This window comes from Penicillium subrubescens (genome assembly GCF_028828155.1).
Source record: "Penicillium subrubescens strain IBT 31985 chromosome Unknown utg000005l_segment0_segment0, whole genome shotgun sequence".
Lineage (NCBI taxonomy): Eukaryota > Fungi > Ascomycota > Eurotiomycetes > Eurotiales > Aspergillaceae > Penicillium > Penicillium subrubescens.
The window spans coordinates 3,974,828-3,992,081 of NW_026643155.1; the positions used below are offsets into that span (position 1 = coordinate 3,974,828).

Here is a 17,254-nt window from a genome sequence, read left to right on the forward strand (position 1 = left end):
AGCAGTACAGTAGATCAAACGTCACCAGAGATATGATAGGCATCTCTGCCTGATGTGCGGGGATTCGAGGTTTCAACCTAACCCAAAACATAGATCGGTAATAATGTGGCTGTGATGGAAATCGTGGGGAGCTGGAGATTGTGAATAACTCGCAGGCTCGCTTAGAGTTAGTGCCTGTTTCCCAAAATATATACTTCTCCCGATATACAGGTCCAGGTCGACGTATCAGGTTTGAGTTAATCAATTCGAATGTTGTACAACTGTACTCTTCATAAGAATAGAAATGTACATCCAAAATGATATCCACTGTAACAAAACCTAAGCTATGAAACAAAACTATGCACAATCATCATCTCATTCACAAGTTCATCGTCACAGTCATACTATTGCTGTGCACCAACAGACACGGCGGCAGACCCTGCCACAGCACTTCCAAATCACTCAAATACGACGCACAATCCTGCTCACTATGCGACGTACCATGTACCGGAGAAGGCAAGGTCGTGAAAATCACCGCCGTCTCGCTGCTATGCTGTACCATCAACTCGTTCAATATCAAATGCTGTGCCCGACTGGGCAGGTCATTGAATGCCAGCGGGACCGAAGCAGACCCGGGGAACCCTGATGCGGGTTGATTGGTCTGAGCGCTGGGAGAAGTCGGCGACACTGCAGACTGGCGCCGAGCGTAGATGGATTCGAGTTTTTGGGAGAATCGGGGAGGAGAGGCGTTGGCGGCGAACATTATTGATGGGCCGGCTCCTTCGTCGGTGTTTACTTTTGCTTCGGGGATGGGGGAGGAGCTGAACCGGTTGCTGGAGGCCGAGCGGCTGAGGGGTGGGCGGGGAGCTGGGGATTTGCTCTTTGGTGAAGCACTGTCGCCAGAGGCGATGATTGACGGTATGGGCTGGTGGATTGTTGGCGTGGGACCGACTGAGACACTTGATCGTGCTGGTGGGCGAGTAAACGGGTTTATTCCCGAGCCAGTTGAGCTACGGTCATCGCTCTTAGTACGACCACCGAGACCGACTCGCGAGGGGCCGGGGGAGATCTCGTTCCCTGGTTGACTGCTGGCCACGTCCTCGTCATCCTCTTCACGCTCGTCGTCTGCTTCGTCGATCTCGGGGTCGCTGATATAGGGTTCCAGGTCGCTCTCGTCGCTGCTGCTTTCGCTGGACAGATTGTTCCCGTCATAGTCGACAAACGCATCCAGCAAGCGGTGGGTCTGCATGCCCAGATTCACATTTCCCAAAGTCCTGAAGCTAGACACGGATCCCCTGCGTCGCTGGATTAACCTTCGTAAGCCCGTCACTCGTTGGTTCAAGATCTTGTTTCCACTCTCTTGGCTGGCTGGGCCTTGCCAGGTCGCGACTCGATCCAACCGGGGCAAGTCGTCCTTACCCTGGCCCTGTTCCGCGGAGCCCTGTGGGTTGTTGCGAGCTCGAAGAAGTCCTTGCCACCAGTCCTCATCTTTCAATACGGAGTGGACGGTGTCTTGAGCGACAGCCATGTCCGGTGAGGTATCGCCATTGACAATGATTCGATATGATTTGACATCGCCGCAGGCGAGCCAAAAGACCAGAACTTCAGCTTGGATGCGAAGCTTGTCAAGAAGAGCTTCCACTCGGCCTCTCTCATCGTCAACGTCAGTTTCATACTCGACAAACACAGCAACGCGTAATTTATAGGTTTTCTTCCACGAGGGGACGGTGTTTAAGATGCAACCCAGTTGCAAGATCAAGGTGTAGGTATCGAAATTGGTTGTCAGCACATTTTGCTTGCTCTCGCTGTCCGCGCCAATTTCCGCAGACATTTGAATTGGCCACAAGTCGATGTATTTTTTCGTATGACGCCCATGAGGATCAGGCAGCTCGAGATCTTCAAATCCTTTGGCGACAGCAACGTTGATACGAAGATTGAACAAGAGGTCCTCGAGAATAGTGACATAGCTTTGACAAGTCATTCCCTTGCTTGGGGCATCTTCGGCTCGGTCTTCATACTGCGAGCCGAAAAGAGAAGAACGACGTCTCGACTTCGAGGATTCCCGGCGGTGGTTGCCAACAGAGATGGTCTCTACCAACGATTGATTCTCACGGTATTGATCAATCACAACGATATTTGGTCGCATGCCTCCCAATCCAGAATTGAGGACAATATTCCGCACACCCCATTCTGCAGCCGGAGAAACGGCAACGTTGACAAAGGCTTTGATTTTAGAGTATTCGACCAACTTTGTCCAGACAGTCTGTTGTCGACGGGCCTCTGGAACCGCCGTCGAGAAGTCGTCCGTGACGAGAACATGGCCCAAAACGAATAAGGCTCCTTTCTTCAGCGAATTACAAAATGAGACCATTTTGTACTGACGGTCAAGGTCGCTGACAAAAAGCAGGATCTGCGGTCGCCAGAATTTGACATGCTCTTGCTTCAGGCGGAGCAAATATTTGCGTACTTGATGATAAATCAAGCTTTGACTGACATCACCCCAGGCTTTCGGGGGCGAAGAGTAATGAATTAGCAGGAAGAGCATGACGAGAATACCAACACAGCCCGTAGCATACAACCCGTCAACAAAGAACATGCTAATCCCGCTGACAAGCGTGCCAGCAGCTGCAGTCTGCCAATTGAAGTAGTGGAACGAGGGCCGGAAATTAGGAGCAGATCCAATCTTCAACAGGAAGCAGGCCAAGTTGGTGACCAAGAACGTCATCAAGTAAGTCATGGTCACGAATGAGGCAATTTGATTAATGTCAAACAGCATGGTGAGCTGTGAGAAGATGAACGTGACTATGATAGCGTAAATAGGCTCGTCGTTTTTCTTCGTGCCTTGACCGAAAAAGTTGACTCCTGGAAGGAGGCTATCACGGGCAATGGCCTGGAGGAGCTTGGCAGAGCCGATCACTCCCATAAGTGCGGAAAAGAAACAGGTCGCAAATTCTCCAACAAGGATGACAGTGTCGGAGTAGTTGACCTGCAGAGATATTAGGGACTGTTCTTCGAGTCGGCATAGCATGGGCTGCTTACGATCTGAATAACATTTACGTTATTATAGAAAGACTGTCGAGTGATAGAGGCCGCCATGGCCAAAATGACAAGCAAGTATGATACGAATGTCAGGGCGAGACCGGCAAGAGTTCCTTTCGGAATAGACTTGCTAGGATTCTTCAAGTCTCCCGACATACTCGCGCCTCTGTGTACGAGTTAGTTGTCTAATAATATCAACTGTGAACGGCAGTGTTCACTCACGCAAAGATACCACCAGTGGCGGGGAACAAAATGCCAAAAAGATCTTGGAAAGTCTCTCGCCCCTTCAATTGGCTGCCCGCAGCACCTTTTGTCAATTGAGGCGTGAGGTTCTCCTTTAAGGTCTGCCAACTAAGGCCGGTAAATACGACATTGTCCACTGGGGAATTAAACGGCTTCATCAGGATAGCAGATAGTGGAATGCTGAAGGTTGCAATGAGAAGCAGAACCAAAAGGCCGTTGCTGGCTCGAGCAAAAATCGAGCTTCCTGCCAAACAAATGGCTGTGCAGAGAACGAGAACCACAGTTCCCCAAAGGTACTGCCACCAAAAGCCCTCCTGAAGAAAATGACCCAGTGTACCCGACACGGTTCCAAAGTTTTGTGTGAAGCAGTCTACCAGGCCGACCGCGTTCATGCCAGTGTTGAAGACGAGTCCCAGGTAGAAAACCACTCCGATAGAGCCACCGAACTCGGGGCCCAGGGAGCGAGAAATGAGGTAGTATGCACCGCCGCCTCGGACAGTACCGTTTGTTGCAATGGCAGAGAGAGACATGGTAGTGACCAAGTTGATCAGATATGAAAGCGCAAGCAGTCCTATCATCGATTAGTTAGCCAGATGCGCGGTATTTAACCACATTCCATATCGGAGAATCACCTAGTATGCCCAGTAATCCAGCCTGGCCTAGGATGAATCCGAAACGAAGGAACATCAGAATACTCAAGACATTCAAACTCGTCGGCACGAACACGCCCGAGAATGTGCCGAGCTTCTTCGTCTCCTCAAACGAACGAGACCTATGCATGTGTTTGTCCTTTCTGTCTGCGCTGTTGTCTCGAAAGGGACCAGCCAACGTGGACAGTCCTTCCACTCCAGCGTCCTCTTGTCCTTGTCCATGGTCTTTCTTCTTATTCCACCATTCCGATATCCCGTGAAACGGGTTCTGTACCAAATGTCGACGGTGCTCTGCCGGCTCAGTCGAGGTCACTCCCTGGTGTCGGGACCAGAGAGTTGGCGGCCAGTGTAACAGTCCAGCTCTTTCTGCAGGGGCAGCACCCTCAGAATCGTTCGGATCAAGGCGTGCGACATCTTCTTCGGGGGTGCGAGTCGAGAAATTTGGGCGTCGGCGAGACATCGCGGGATCTCCTCCGTTGACCGTTAGAACCGAGGGGGCATGGGGACGGCAACCACACTGGCTCTCAATGACTGTATCGCAGTACTATGTTGCAGAACTTTGTAAGGAGGAACTGTAAATAGAAATCAAGCGCTCAATTAGAATGCGAAAAAGTGTATACGCCAGTCTATCGACACTCGCGAAGCAAGTGCACCACCTGCGTCACCTCGCGTCTCCAATAGAATTAATCGATTTCCGTTTGTTCCAGTGACAAGCGGAGATGACGTGGGGAAAAGGAGACAAACAGTGCAAACACACAACGTCAAGCGGTCCAATGTGGACACGCACTTCAGCCGCTGACTGCGACGCACTTAGCGCCCTTAGCGCTACTGAGACCAAGTTGAACGACGATCACACGGGTTCCTCACGTCTCCTTCGCCTGTTTCAGCCACATCCTGCCCCCCGTCGAAAGCTGCGCGGAGCTGCAACCTGACTACATGCACTTAGGAAATCGTTACGGATCTCCCATTGCATGCTCTTGCCCCTGACACCTTCTTGAGCACGGAATACCCCGAGACCCCGACCTCGACCACGCCAACGATGGCAGATAACGGTGAGGGCTCGTCATTGATCCCGCCCCGAGCAGTGCCAATTTCCACCTCGTCGGTTCGATCTTCGTCTCCTGCCCCGGAAAGCAGACAGGCATCGATCGCTCGTTTGGCCTCGCCAGTGCCTTCTGCATCCCTAGGGACCTCTCTCTCGTCGCGACAAGGTCTACCCACTGGCCGACCCATTAGCACCGCCGCCTCAAATGCCGACCAGAACTTCAGGGCCGTCGACAATATGGCTTCCCTGCCAGGGCCTGGCCAGTCGATGATCGCCTCCCAATTGCAAGAAAGTCTCGGTCGCTCGCCCCCGAGGTTTGGCACTGCTTCACGAATTGCGGGGTCTCCTTCGATCCCGCCGACGCTCGACAGTCGGCCCGTCGCCTCCCAGTACGGCTCCTTCGACACCCCCAACAATAACAACTATGGCCCGGATGGAAATGGAGCAGGTGCATATGAGGATCCAGAAGTCGTAAGGAGACATCTGGTCCTCCCGCAAAATGTCTCGGAGAATCGAGACACCGGCTCGGAGCTCGGAACTAGTCATGGCGATGAGGAATTCTCCAGTCTGCAACTGCAGGGTGGTGATATCACTCGTCAGGTCTACCGCTGGGCAGAGGATGCGGACAGCGGGCGGTTTGCTCGCAGCAAGAGTTTCAGCATCAGCCGACCCGCCCCCGAGGCCGAGACCGAAGATATCCATACAATCCAGGTGCCAGGTGGGTTCCGGAGAGACTTTCTGCGGAGAACTGCGGGGAGCCCGCACCGTGGAAGTGTGCATGGGTCAAACGCCGGCGCTGCACCTGCACAGCCTCAGCTTCCAACCTCGAGTTTCTTGGAGTTTTTGACGCTTTACGGCCACTTTGCTGGCGAGGAGCTGGAAGAAGATGACGAGGTTTTGGGACCTGATGAGTACTTTTCATCTGACGCCTGGGATGAACATGATGAAGCCAGAGAGTCGGGTGAGGATGCGGCGCTACTTCGAGGAGATGGTGCTGGTCGCAAAAAGCGCAAGCACAAGCAGCGTGCTCCCCCAGGAAATACTACCACCACTGGTGCCGTCATGCTACTGCTCAAGTCATTCGTGGGAACGGGAATCCTGTTCCTTCCCCGCGCATTCTTGAACGGTGGAATGCTGTTCAGTAGCCTGGTCCTTCTGGGTGTTTCGATTCTGAGCTACTACGCCTTCATCCTGCTGGTCAATACCCGCATGAGAATTGAGGGTTCTTTTGGTGACATTGGCGGGATCTTGTATGGAAAGCACATGAGACGCATCATTCTTGGGTCTATTGTGCTGAGTCAGTTGGGTTTCGTGTCTGCATACATTGTCTTCGTGTCACAGAACCTCCAGGCATTCGTGCTCGCCGTGAGCAAGTGCAAGAGCTTTATCGACATCAAGTACCTGGTGCTACTGCAGCTAGTCATCTTTCTGCCGCTCTCCCTGATTCGTGATATCGGCAAACTTGGCTTTACTGCACTCATCGCGGACGCCTTCATTCTCCTAGGATTGTTGTACATCTACTATTACGATGCTCGTACCTTGATTGGCAATGGTGGTATTTCAGATATCAAGGCCTTCAACCCGTCGACATGGTCGATGTTTATCGGCACAGCCATCTTCACCTACGAGGGTGTCGGTTTGATCATCCCCATCCAGGAGTCCATGAAGCAGCCGCGACGCTTCCCCGGTGTTCTGGCCGGTGTCATGGTCGTTATCACCTTGATCTTCCTGTCCGCAGGTGCTCTGAGCTATGCAGCCTACGGATCTGCCACCAAGACCGTCATCCTGCTCAACTTGCCCCAGGATGATAAGTTTGTCAATGTGGTCCAGCTCCTCTACTCGATCGCCATTCTGCTCAGCACACCGCTCCAACTTTTCCCCGCCATCCGTATCTTGGAGAACGAGTTGTTCACTCGCAGTGGCAAGTACAACCCTTACATCAAGTGGAAGAAGAACGCCTTCCGTTTCTTCTTGGTGTGTGTCTGTGCCTTTGTCGCCTGGGGCGGTGCCGCCGATCTGGACAAATTTGTCGCCCTGGTCGGCAGCTTCGCCTGTGTTCCGCTGATCTACGTGTACCCGGTAAGTTGTCTTGCTAAACCCTCTCCATTTCCATGCTAATCAATGGTCCTTTACAGCCCCTCCTGCATCTCCGGGCATGCGCCCAATCAAGACGCCAGGCGATCGCCGACATCACTCTCGCCGTTCTTGGAGTAATTTGTTGCATTTACACCACTGGGCTCACTCTCCAAAATTGGGTTGGCGCCGATGTCCCTGAAAGCCCTGGATACTGCGATTCGCAATAAGGTCCTGTTACAGGACTCCAGATGACATGACTGTTAATCATATTCCTTTCTTGTCTGGGCTCTTGTGGCTCTAGATTGTGGCATAGCATTTTGTTTTGGCCTTTCCTTGCACGCATGGTCGGGTAGAGAAGTACGAGTCGCGATATTTATGCGTCTTCCTTGATAAATTGCCTGAGTTTTTTTATTTTTTTTGGCTGGTTTTCTTTTCGCTTCCATTCTCTCTTTGGGTCCGGCGTTGACCCGTACTGTATACATAGCTTATAAGATATGTTCGTGGACTCTCGCTGGGTTGAATTCAACATTTCTGGGATATGATGTCGTCACCTGCAGTCGTCCAATGTGCGATTTAGTCTCGGTTTCCGATTCTATTTCGAAGTACAGGCAGTTCGATTTGATATAGAGTCTATGTACAGTGACTGGAATGAGCTTGCCGGAAGTAATACAGGCCGTTCCAGGAGCTCACTCCCGCCGAAAATGTCTCCTTCGTCCCCGTCTTCCCCCTAGCGCCATCATTCCCCCAATTTCTGCAAGTTTTGCTTACATACCTCTCTATATCTTTCGCCTCGTTCCAGATAGATCATCAAGACCAATCACCAGACCAAAAAGAAATTGTAGATGATAGGGATATAGAGATGCAAATGCTGCAAAACGAGGTACAAATGTTGAGAGGGACAGCCCCAATCCCGTAGGCTTTTTATGCCTGCGCGGCGACGGCGCCCTCCTTGGCCGCCTTCTCAGCTAGCTGAGCTTCCCGACCACCCCAGCTGTAGTTTCAAAGAAAAAATGGTTAGCACAAATTATTCCGTGAGTCATGAATGCAAAGCCAAAGCAGACAGTTGATTGAAGCTTTCACGGGGTCATAGGGGTGACGCACTTCCAGTATGACAGGTAACGGTAAGCCTGGGTCGTCTGGGCGCCAAAGTTGGTCAGATGGCAGGCGAAGAGGAGGTAGTTCTTGGGAGTGACGGCGAGGGAGTAGCGCATGAAGGTACAAGCGTAGATGACCAGGGCGCCGGTCATGGGGCCGGAGATACTGTGTAGCGGATAAGGTAAGCGTACGAATTCACCTGCAGGTCGACTTGGCGGGGAATTGATAGGATGGAGGTATGCTTTGCCGTGTTAGACGTACATTTCGGGGTCCTTCTGGGTGTCCATCACGGCCGCAATGGGGATACCGAAGTTGGAGACGGGGCCCCAGAAGTCTGCGAAGAAGCATTGTCAGCGAATCCAGTCATCAAACATATTTCAACCCCAATTTCGCATTATTTTCTTCCTTCTCATTTCATTGTACAGCCTCCTGAACTCCTCCTCTTTCTTCTTCGCATTATGAGCAACGCATAGCCGCAGGCCGATCTCGGTCCGGAAAGCGCGGCGGGAAACCTGGGAACGGCTTCAGGTTGAACGTACGGGTTGAGCAAACATAGTCCAGCACCTTGTTGGAGCGGATTTTAGCATTGATAGCCTTGATAGCAGCAGCCATGATGACGTTGCTGGAGGGAGAGACACGGGGAGAGAAAGTGAGGACTCGGTGAGGGTTGAGGTTGGGGTCTGCGGGTTGCGGAATTACCGCCTCTCAACCGGCGTTGACCGCAGGTCACGTGTGCAGTCAAGGGTATAGAAAGGTTCTTATCTCCGTTGGATCACTGAGATATGTGGAGAGAATCATTCAATATATAAGAGCTACTTTGAAATTTCGTTGATTTGTTTTATTTATCTGTCAACTATGACTTTGGACTGCTGCTGGTTGTTTTGGATTTTGTTGCTGACAGCCGATGGCGGAAGTGACCGTTGATCCAAGTATGTACCTTCATAGGCAACCTGTGAAATGACAAAAAATAGCTCTAGACAGACAAATAGAATGGCAGTTGTATAGCAGGTATTCAGTGACCATGAGCTAGGGCTTATGTACATGAATGGAGTAAGTTTGCTGTTCAATCAAGTCTATATTTCAAGTTTTTGTTGTGGTGAAAAAGTACCATGTCAACTGCAGCTCCTAATATATAGCAGGAAAGTGACACCTTGAAGGACATGTCCAATGTCAAAGGAGACACTTCAGAACCTTACTCAAGCAATCAAACTCCGAATGGAAATCGAATATGTATTGCATTGTTGCGACAAAGGGGTCGTAGGAGTGAGCTAGCATTATTTTGGGTACTAAATGCAAATCTGAAATGGGATTTTCGGCTTTTGTTTTCCTATCCTTGGAAACGACCTCCATCCGCATGCGCCGCAACGCCTTGCCCAGTGAAAAGGCTATCTAGCCTATTCACGAAATGTTTTCCTTGCGCTGGAAGTGCGGCCCGTACCTCGCCTGTTCTCGAACGGTTCATCAGCCCTTCGCCTTCCCACATAAAAACATATCACTGAAGTTATGAAGCATCAAAGATCCTTCTCAAAAACAATTCTATCCATTTAACGGCCTCCGAAGCCGGGAGGAGGGTAGCCACGTCCCTGGCCTGGGGGCTGGAAGCCAGGAGGAGGCTGGAAGGAGCCAGCTGCGAAGAGAAACGTTAGCTTTAAAAAGGTACAGATAGGAACTTGAGCGGTATAAGAGAGAAGACTTACGAGGAGCACCTTGGGGAGCGAAGCCAGGAGGAGGAGCGAAGCCAGCTAGAAAGAGGAGAAAGTCAGTATACGTGTAGACAACGCAATGTCCTCGATTGATTGAACTTACGAGGTCCACCAGGGGGTCCTCCGCGACCAGCGAAACCAGGAGGTGGCGCGCCGGGGAAACCACCAGGAGGGAAGCCTCCAAAGGCACCTGGAGGAGGCGGGCCACCAACACCAGCGGCAGGACCACCTAGTCCAACGGGCAGGCCACGACCAGCGGGCTTGCTGATACCGGGACCGGCAGCCAGAGTGGCAGCAGCACCGGCGGCGCCAGGACCGGTAGCACCGAGGCGCGCAGAGGGATCGGCAGGAGGAGGACCGTCCACGGAGCAAGAGACGACCTGGGTACCACGAACGATGGTCAGACCAAGAGTACGCTTCTCCTCAGCTTCAACCAGTGGGGCGTTGGAGGGACCGGCGGCGGGCTTTGACTTTCGCTTGGTGCGACGGAACTCTTCTGTGTCGGCGAGAACGAGGTTCATGTGCTATGAGAGATTCCAAAGTTAGTCAATGATCTCGAATGGTCACAAAATGCGACGCACCTTATCAAAAGCCAGCATCTGGCCGGTCATCTGTCGACCATCGTTCAGAGTAACCCTCATCCGGTAGTTGATCTAGAAGGCAAGTTAGACTAATTAACGGAGTGTGTTGCATCTTTTGACTAGAACTCACGAGGTTTTGCTAGAGGGCAGAGGTTAGCGACAGCCATTGACCACCCTACTCGGGGAATTGCACAGAGAATCGGGGAGAGACTTACCATCTTGCCCTGCTTATTGGCGGCCATGGTGGGCAAGGGGGGAGCGCGCACGAATGCGACTTGAGAGATCCAAAAAGAATTAGAAAGACAGCAAGGATGCTCTCTTCACGTTGTAGGGATCTAGCACGACGCGGGATCCTTGAGGTCAAGCTTAGCTCTTGGATGCCAGGCTCAATTCTGGAGATTGGGTGAGTCAGCAGAAATGACTCACGTGACCATATCGAAGTCTGGTGGAGAAAATGCATTTGCTGACATAATTGCCAAGCCCTGCGAGCCCTCTCGCTTCCCAATTCCCGTGACTCGGCTCCCGTGACCGCCGCCCACACAAACCGCTTTTGTGCTTTTCGAAGATTCTCTCCATCTCGTCGCCAACCCATATCCCACGCCACACCAGTCGCCATGGTATGTTACCACCACAACCACCACAATCCCTTCTATTCCATCGCATCAACGCCAATTCTAACGAAATATGTAGTCGGACGCCAAGGACAAGACCGCCAACCCCATGCGCGAGCTGCGCATCCAGAAGCTCGTGCTCAACATCTCCGTCGGCGAGTCTGGTGATAGACTTACCCGTGCCGCCAAGGTGCTCGAGCAGCTTTCCGGTCAGACTCCCGTCTACTCCAAGGCCCGTTACACCGTCCGTACCTTCGGTATCCGTCGTAACGAGAAGATCGCCGTCCACGTTACCGTCCGTGGCCCCAAGGCCGAGGAGATCCTCGAGCGTGGCCTCAAGGTCAAGGAGTACGAGCTCCGCAAGCGCAACTTCTCCGAGACCGGTAACTTCGGTTTCGGTATCTCCGAGCACATCGATCTGGGTATCAAGTACGACCCCGGCATTGGTATCTACGGCATGGACTTCTTCTGCTGCATGTGAGTGCTTTCAACAACCGGACGAAATTAGCCTCCGTCTCGCTCGTCTCCTACGAGTATAACTCGCAAAAAGGAGCAACACCACTGACAGATATATCTCTACTAGGACCCGCCCCGGTGAGCGTGTTGCCAAGCGCCGCCGCGCGAAGGCCTCCATCGGTTCCGGCCACAAGATCCACCAGACCGAGACCATGAAGTGGTTCAAGAACCGCTTCGACGGTATCATCCGGTAAACGTCCAACAAAGATGTGAGGAAGCGGGGAAGGCCGGTTGGAAACTTGTGATTTACGATGCATCGAAGGGAGCCAAAAAATTTTCTCCGCCCGAAACAAAAAGAAACAAAAATCGGCCCAAATGACAGACCCTCCGTGTCGAGACAACCGGCCGGGCTCCTGATCTTTGCGTCGGGTATGGTGTTCTGAAACTCTTTTTTATTCTCTCACGGCAACCAGGATTAGGCGTGTTAGAGACATGAATTTACTACCACCTTGCAAAATTTTGCGTTTCCCCTCTTTTCACAATGAAGGCTGCACGAAAGGTGTTGTTCTCCGCATAACCATTGCTGAAAAGACTGGCTGGCATTGGACTTGACTGTCTTGAATGTCATGCCATGACTCGCTTGGCTTGGTCGAAATGATCTTGCCAAAGAGTCGGGTTTCTATGTCTCCTCGATATGACTTGCAAGGTCATCTTCGACGAGGTCAAGAGTACCCACCTGGCCTATCTCTCTTGTCTGTTCCTGTCTACACCTGGTGCCGCTCTTCTGCGTAGTCGTAGATCTCGTAGTCTGTCGTCGTAGATGGTTCGTCATCTTCTTGACCATCACCATTGGCTCTTAGGACCTCCAATCGGCCCAATGAGTTTCTCTCGCCATGCCCAATATGTCTGGACTTCCTCCTGGATTTCTATCATCAACATGCCCCGTCGAATTCGACGCTCCCTCGTTATCCTGCGAATACAGCCTGCTCCATTTGCATGGTTCTTTGCAGCATGATCCTTGAATCCATGTCCACCAATTGAACTGCATAGGGCAGCTCGGCAAAAGTCATTTTCATCTACGATAATGCAGGCATATCAGCCACTCTTGTTCCCTCTACTCAACGGAGTCTGCGTAGATAACGCAAATGGCTGTGATCAGAATGGGTAGGTGGTATCATAACACCGGACTTGGACAATCCTTGTCGAGGGTGAGATGCTAGGATGAAATATGTCTCTGTAAGTATGGGGGCATACTGTATCGTCCCACGGCAGGGCCTGGTCTACTGTTTCGAAATTGACACAAATTTACAAAGTATCACCAACATCCTTTCAGATGTGATTATATCCAAGTTTACTTCTATTCAGTATTTGAGCAGTGATAAAAATAAAAACAAATCCTCACATTGTTTAATCCTAACAATTGTGTGATCCCTCGGCCCCCAGATGTAGACTCCGACACCGAGTCCAGCGGGGCTTCTCCCCGCAATCCGCCGTCCATCTCCAACTCCCAAATAGCCGATCCGAATCCGCTCGTCTGGCGTACCCAATCGGGGTGGTCCAGTTGGAGGTTTATCTCGGCTACCGTTATCTTTGGTTGGGGGTCTGCGGAATGCAGTCCGACTACTCCGAGTATTAAACTGAGATAAAAGCACCTGAGTGCGAGGGTACTGTTATACTTTTCACTTGCTAACAGGTACGGGGATCAGGAACCAACATTCAGGAACAAGCATCCAGACTAATCACGTCCATTGGTCTAGTATAAGCTTAATAGCTACTCTGCCCTCTTCTCTCTCCTCCCCACCATCCCAATGGAAACAACAAACCGTCCACATCTCCATTCCCTCGCCCACCGCGGCACCATCCAAGGCCTCACCATCACCGCCACCCAATCCTCCACCGATCTCTGCCATTACTTCGGCGGCGTCCGCTATGCTCTCCCCCCTCTACAGCGCTGGCGCCGTGCCCGCCGTCTCCCATCCACATTCACCTACGGCAGCAAAGATGCACCGGGTCGATGTGATACCGGGGCTGGGCTGTGTCCGCAACCTGGGTTTCTGAGTCTTTCGCCGATGAATGAGGATGCTTGGACGGAAGATTGTTTCCAGTGTAATGTTTGGGTGCCTATGGGGGAGGCGCCGAAGGGGGGATGGCCTGTTTTTATGTTTATTCGTGAGTGGATTCGTCACTTTCCTCTTCTGGTTTGGAGAAGAAGAGTTGAAGGCTAATGTCCCGGCTGTAGATGGAGGCTGGTTGCAGTTCGGCTCACCCAATGGCTTCAATGCAGCGGCCTTGCTGGGCGAGACGGATTTCAAGTGTGTGATTGTCATGCCGGCGTACCGGGTCAATCTATTCGGTTTCTTGTACTCGGCAGAGTTGGAGCAGGATGCTGCGGCTGTTGGAGAGACGGTGGGAAACCACGGGTTCTGGGATCAGCGATTGGCGATGGAGTGGACCAAGGAGAATGTGCATTTGTTCGGTGGTAATCCAGATAATATCACAATCTCGGGGTATTCTGCTGGTGAGTGCAAAGGCCGTTAAGGAGAAAGACTTCCGATACACTAACCACCTTCGCAGGTGCAAACTCCGTCTTCCATCAATTAGCCTACGACCTCCGTCAACCGGACGACAAGGCCATCGTCCGCCAGGCCTGCATCTTCTCCAATTCCCCAGCAGTCCAACCCAAAAGACCAGCCGAGACACAAATCCAATTCGACCAGCTCCTCGCCGCACTCAACATCCCCTTAACCCTCTCCGCAAACGAGAAACTCGCTCGTCTCCGCGCCCTCCCACCCAAACAACTCCTCGACGCAGTCCAAACCATCGAAGTCCACCAATTCCGCCCAACAACCGACAACGGCTTCATCCTACCCAATCTCTTCACATCCCTGGATAACGGCGACTTTGCCCGCAAACTACTCGCCCGCAATGTCCGGCTCATCCTCGGCGAATGCGCAGACGAACACTTCCTCTACAGCGTCTGGTTCCCTCCAAAAGCGAATACCCTGGACGCACTGCGCACAAGACTCATCGCTGATTATCCTGAGTGTGCTGTCGACGCTCTTATTTCTTTGCACTACCCTAGAAACCAACTCCCACCGGGGTGTCAGAATTGGACACCCGATGCATGGGGCCGAATCTACGCTGATATGCAGGTGCACCATATGCAGCGTGGCCTGATCCACGCATTGACGGATAACACGGCCGGAGTCGATGCGTCGCGGTTGATCTACCGGTATAGAATTGAGTTCCGGGCAAAGTGTATTGAAAAGGGGATTCCGTTGGAGTGGGGTGTGACGCACTCGTCGGATTATCCGTTGTGGTTCTGGGGTAATGGGGATGTGTTGACCACTGCGGAGAAGAAGTGTACGGAGGAGGCGTTTATTGGGCCGTTGAGTCGGTTTGTCAAAGGCGATAGAGAAGTAAAGGGGGTGGATGGGTTTGGATGGGGGACGAGTGGAAAGGGGGTTAGGGCGATGAAGGCTGATGGGGAGGTGGAGATTCGGGGGGATGATGCGTTGTGGGAGGAGGGTGTGAAGGTGTGGAAGGCATTGAGGGATGTTGGTGAGAAGGCGAAGTTGTGAGGATGATGCAGTTTGGTTGTTCTGAGAGCTTTCTCTAAGTGATGATTCAATATGGCTTATAGATGGTTGATAGTAGGTGAATCTGGATATAGTGAGACTATAGTAGTATCATATTGTACTACTACTATAGTAACGTATCCATATGTTCCTAATGCATCAATCCACCATTGATCGACCGATTCCGATCGGTTAACCTTGATCAGATTGATCTTTTAATCGCTGGTTCTTCACCTGTTCTTCATCACTGTGATAATCCTCGATCGACAAACAAGTGGGTCCTAAGAAGGTACAGAGTACATGCTGCTGATGTGGATTCGTACGAGTATTACTATGTAGTAGATCATCTGCAACAAGTATTCAGTACCTGCAGCTCTGATTCGTCCTTAAGCTTTCCCCGCATTCTCTCTTACGTCAAACTGCAACATTCGAAAGCTGTAACCACTCTTACGCCCTCAGCTTCATGGGAGATATGTGCGAAGGTTCGGGGAATTAATAATCTCTGTATAGCTGCAATAGCTTGATAAAGAGTATCATCGTCAAATCCGTCAATCAGCTTAATTCATCAGCTTAGTAGGTCTGTGTCTAATCAGTAGAGTATATCCGCACTTCCACCATGTATCCCAATTACCAATCACCATCCATGTCGGTGCTCGAATGGAGTAATCCAATCAGCAGACCAAAGTCCGTGGGGAAAGCTTTAGTGGACTCGTTGAACAAGCACCACAATTAACACACGCGACATTACTGTAACGGGTTCCTTTTTAAGGACAGCCTTTCCCCTCTTTTCTCAATTTGCCTTTTTCTCCCCTCCCTCAGATATCACCACCACATACACTTCAATCCACAACTGTTCGATACATTAATCAAGTAGCAAGGTACGTATTAACGTTACCCAGACCGATCCTGTCATATCTTCCCTCCGTTACTCCTCCTTCTCTATACACAATCCCCCCATCCACGGATCGCACACCTGCATTCCGCCCTTCCTTCAATGACGTCTTTGACTCAACCCATCTCGATCCATCTTCATTTCTCTATAAGAGAGTTTATTTGAACCATCTACCCAGCATCAAGTTTCTTCTATTCATCGTCATCAATCTACATATCAATTTATTCGAAACTACCGCATATATCATCCACTAATTCATCTATATCAAGACCATCCTGTCATATATTCTCTAAACAACTTCATCATCTGTCCACCCATCATGACCGACAAGATCCCAGACAACATCAAGCGCCACTGGCACGGCAACGCTGGCGATCGCCACGAACACCTCAACGTCTGGACACACGGCGGCTCCAAGGGTCCCGCCAGCCGCGCAGCCTGGGCCTTGACCCCGGAAATGATGGCTGCCGATGCAAACCGTCGAGTACGTTCTACCCTAACACCCAACACCTAAAATCACCCTCTATACCAGCCCCATTCCATTCCATATGACTCCATCTAACAAACCACCTCATTCCAGGGCTCCGCCGGCTCCGCCTCCTCACCCAACAGCGACAACTCCCCCACAACCCCGTCTATCAACGACCGTCGCCGCTCAAGCGCAGGTTCCGGCTCGGGCCTGTTCTCGGGTCTGAATACGCAGAAGCGTGAGTCTGCGGATGCGAATATGACAGCGCGCAGGGCGAGTTGGAATGAGCAGCGGGAGCAGGGGGGTTCTTTTCGAAGTTGTGGGAGGGGTATACTAGGGGGAAGTAATCGTATATTGGAAAGTAAATTGGATGGAACTTGGGAGGAATTGGAAGTATATGATTGATTGGCTATAGGGTTGTGTTGGTTAGTAGGATGGATGGATCTGATTGTATAATGATCTTGGTTGTTTGTGTTAAGTTATGATTTTTGGGTTTGGTATTGTTGTATTCGGGGTGATTGCTTGATTTACTCTTTTTTATATGAAAATAAATGAATATTGTTATCGATTGTTTCTATTGCTGGTTAGACTCGAGCTTATTGTAGATGATCTGGTGCAGTCGGGACCCCCGATCTTCGTAGTTAATGAAGGAGATAGATTGGATCCGAATGGGCTGGAAATCGTGGGAAAGTATATACAGTTGGGCATACTACCCCCAAAAGGAGCAAGTCATTTAGACATTGGTTATCTAGGACTTGGTTCATGGAGGAACCGTTGGGACCATGTTACTTATGAGCTTACCATCTCAAGATACTACAACAGTCCATCTACATCATC

At 51.2% G+C, this 17,254-nt stretch overlaps 8 protein-coding genes across 8 annotated transcripts; 4 read left to right on the forward strand and 4 right to left on the reverse strand.

The window, feature by feature from the left end:
• Positions 1 to 358: 358 nt before the first annotated feature.
• On the reverse strand, positions 359 to 4,371 carry N7473_007961 (putative cation chloride cotransporter; the record flags this gene model as incomplete). Its single annotated transcript, XM_057153901.1, has 4 exons — positions 359 to 2,965; positions 3,019 to 3,184; positions 3,241 to 3,832; positions 3,894 to 4,371. 4 exons carry the CDS (start codon positions 4,369 to 4,371, stop codon positions 359 to 361), a joined length of 3,843 nt encoding a protein of 1,280 aa, XP_057008239.1.
• Positions 4,372 to 4,950: 579 nt separating this feature from the next.
• On the forward strand, positions 4,951 to 7,259 carry N7473_007962 (putative amino acid transporter; the record flags this gene model as incomplete). Its single annotated transcript, XM_057153902.1, has 2 exons — positions 4,951 to 7,035; positions 7,092 to 7,259. 2 exons carry the CDS (start codon positions 4,951 to 4,953, stop codon positions 7,257 to 7,259), a joined length of 2,253 nt encoding a protein of 750 aa, XP_057008240.1.
• Positions 7,260 to 7,953: 694 nt separating this feature from the next.
• N7473_007963 (pyruvate transporter MPC1) lies at positions 7,954 to 8,739 on the reverse strand (the record flags this gene model as incomplete). The annotated part of the gene is made up of 4 exons (XM_057153903.1): positions 7,954 to 8,023; positions 8,134 to 8,292; positions 8,389 to 8,461; positions 8,667 to 8,739. The coding sequence occupies 4 exons, from the start codon at positions 8,737 to 8,739 to the stop codon at positions 7,954 to 7,956; spliced, it is 375 nt and encodes a 124-aa protein (XP_057008241.1).
• A 932-nt stretch (positions 8,740 to 9,671) lies between these two features.
• Positions 9,672 to 10,653, reverse strand: N7473_007964 (small nuclear ribonucleoprotein-associated protein; the record flags this gene model as incomplete). Its single annotated transcript, XM_057153904.1, has 6 exons — positions 9,672 to 9,754; positions 9,825 to 9,869; positions 9,934 to 10,354; positions 10,412 to 10,483; positions 10,542 to 10,550; positions 10,627 to 10,653. 6 exons carry the CDS (start codon positions 10,651 to 10,653, stop codon positions 9,672 to 9,674), a joined length of 657 nt encoding a protein of 218 aa, XP_057008242.1.
• A 124-nt stretch (positions 10,654 to 10,777) lies between these two features.
• On the reverse strand, positions 10,778 to 11,027 carry N7473_007965 (uncharacterized protein; the record flags this gene model as incomplete). The annotated part of the gene is made up of 2 exons (XM_057153905.1): positions 10,778 to 10,803; positions 10,838 to 11,027. The coding sequence occupies 2 exons, from the start codon at positions 11,025 to 11,027 to the stop codon at positions 10,778 to 10,780; spliced, it is 216 nt and encodes a 71-aa protein (XP_057008243.1).
• Positions 11,026 to 11,732, forward strand: N7473_007966 (60S ribosomal protein uL5; the record flags this gene model as incomplete). Its single annotated transcript, XM_057153906.1, has 3 exons — positions 11,026 to 11,028; positions 11,102 to 11,499; positions 11,606 to 11,732. The coding sequence occupies 3 exons, from the start codon at positions 11,026 to 11,028 to the stop codon at positions 11,730 to 11,732; spliced, it is 528 nt and encodes a 175-aa protein (XP_057008244.1).
• Positions 11,733 to 12,996: 1,264 nt separating this feature from the next.
• Positions 12,997 to 15,059, forward strand: N7473_007967 (putative carboxylesterase; the record flags this gene model as incomplete). The annotated part of the gene is made up of 4 exons (XM_057153907.1): positions 12,997 to 13,171; positions 13,236 to 13,647; positions 13,718 to 13,996; positions 14,053 to 15,059. Exons 2-4 carry the CDS (start codon positions 13,287 to 13,289, stop codon positions 15,057 to 15,059), a joined length of 1,647 nt encoding a protein of 548 aa, XP_057008245.1. The 5' UTR covers positions 12,997 to 13,171; positions 13,236 to 13,286.
• An 811-nt stretch (positions 15,060 to 15,870) lies between these two features.
• N7473_007968 (uncharacterized protein) lies at positions 15,871 to 16,822 on the forward strand (the record flags this gene model as incomplete). Its single annotated transcript, XM_057153908.1, has 3 exons — positions 15,871 to 15,934; positions 16,218 to 16,432; positions 16,529 to 16,822. Exons 2-3 carry the CDS (start codon positions 16,268 to 16,270, stop codon positions 16,820 to 16,822), a joined length of 459 nt encoding a protein of 152 aa, XP_057008246.1. The 5' UTR covers positions 15,871 to 15,934; positions 16,218 to 16,267.
• Between the last annotated feature and the right edge of the window lie 432 nt (positions 16,823 to 17,254).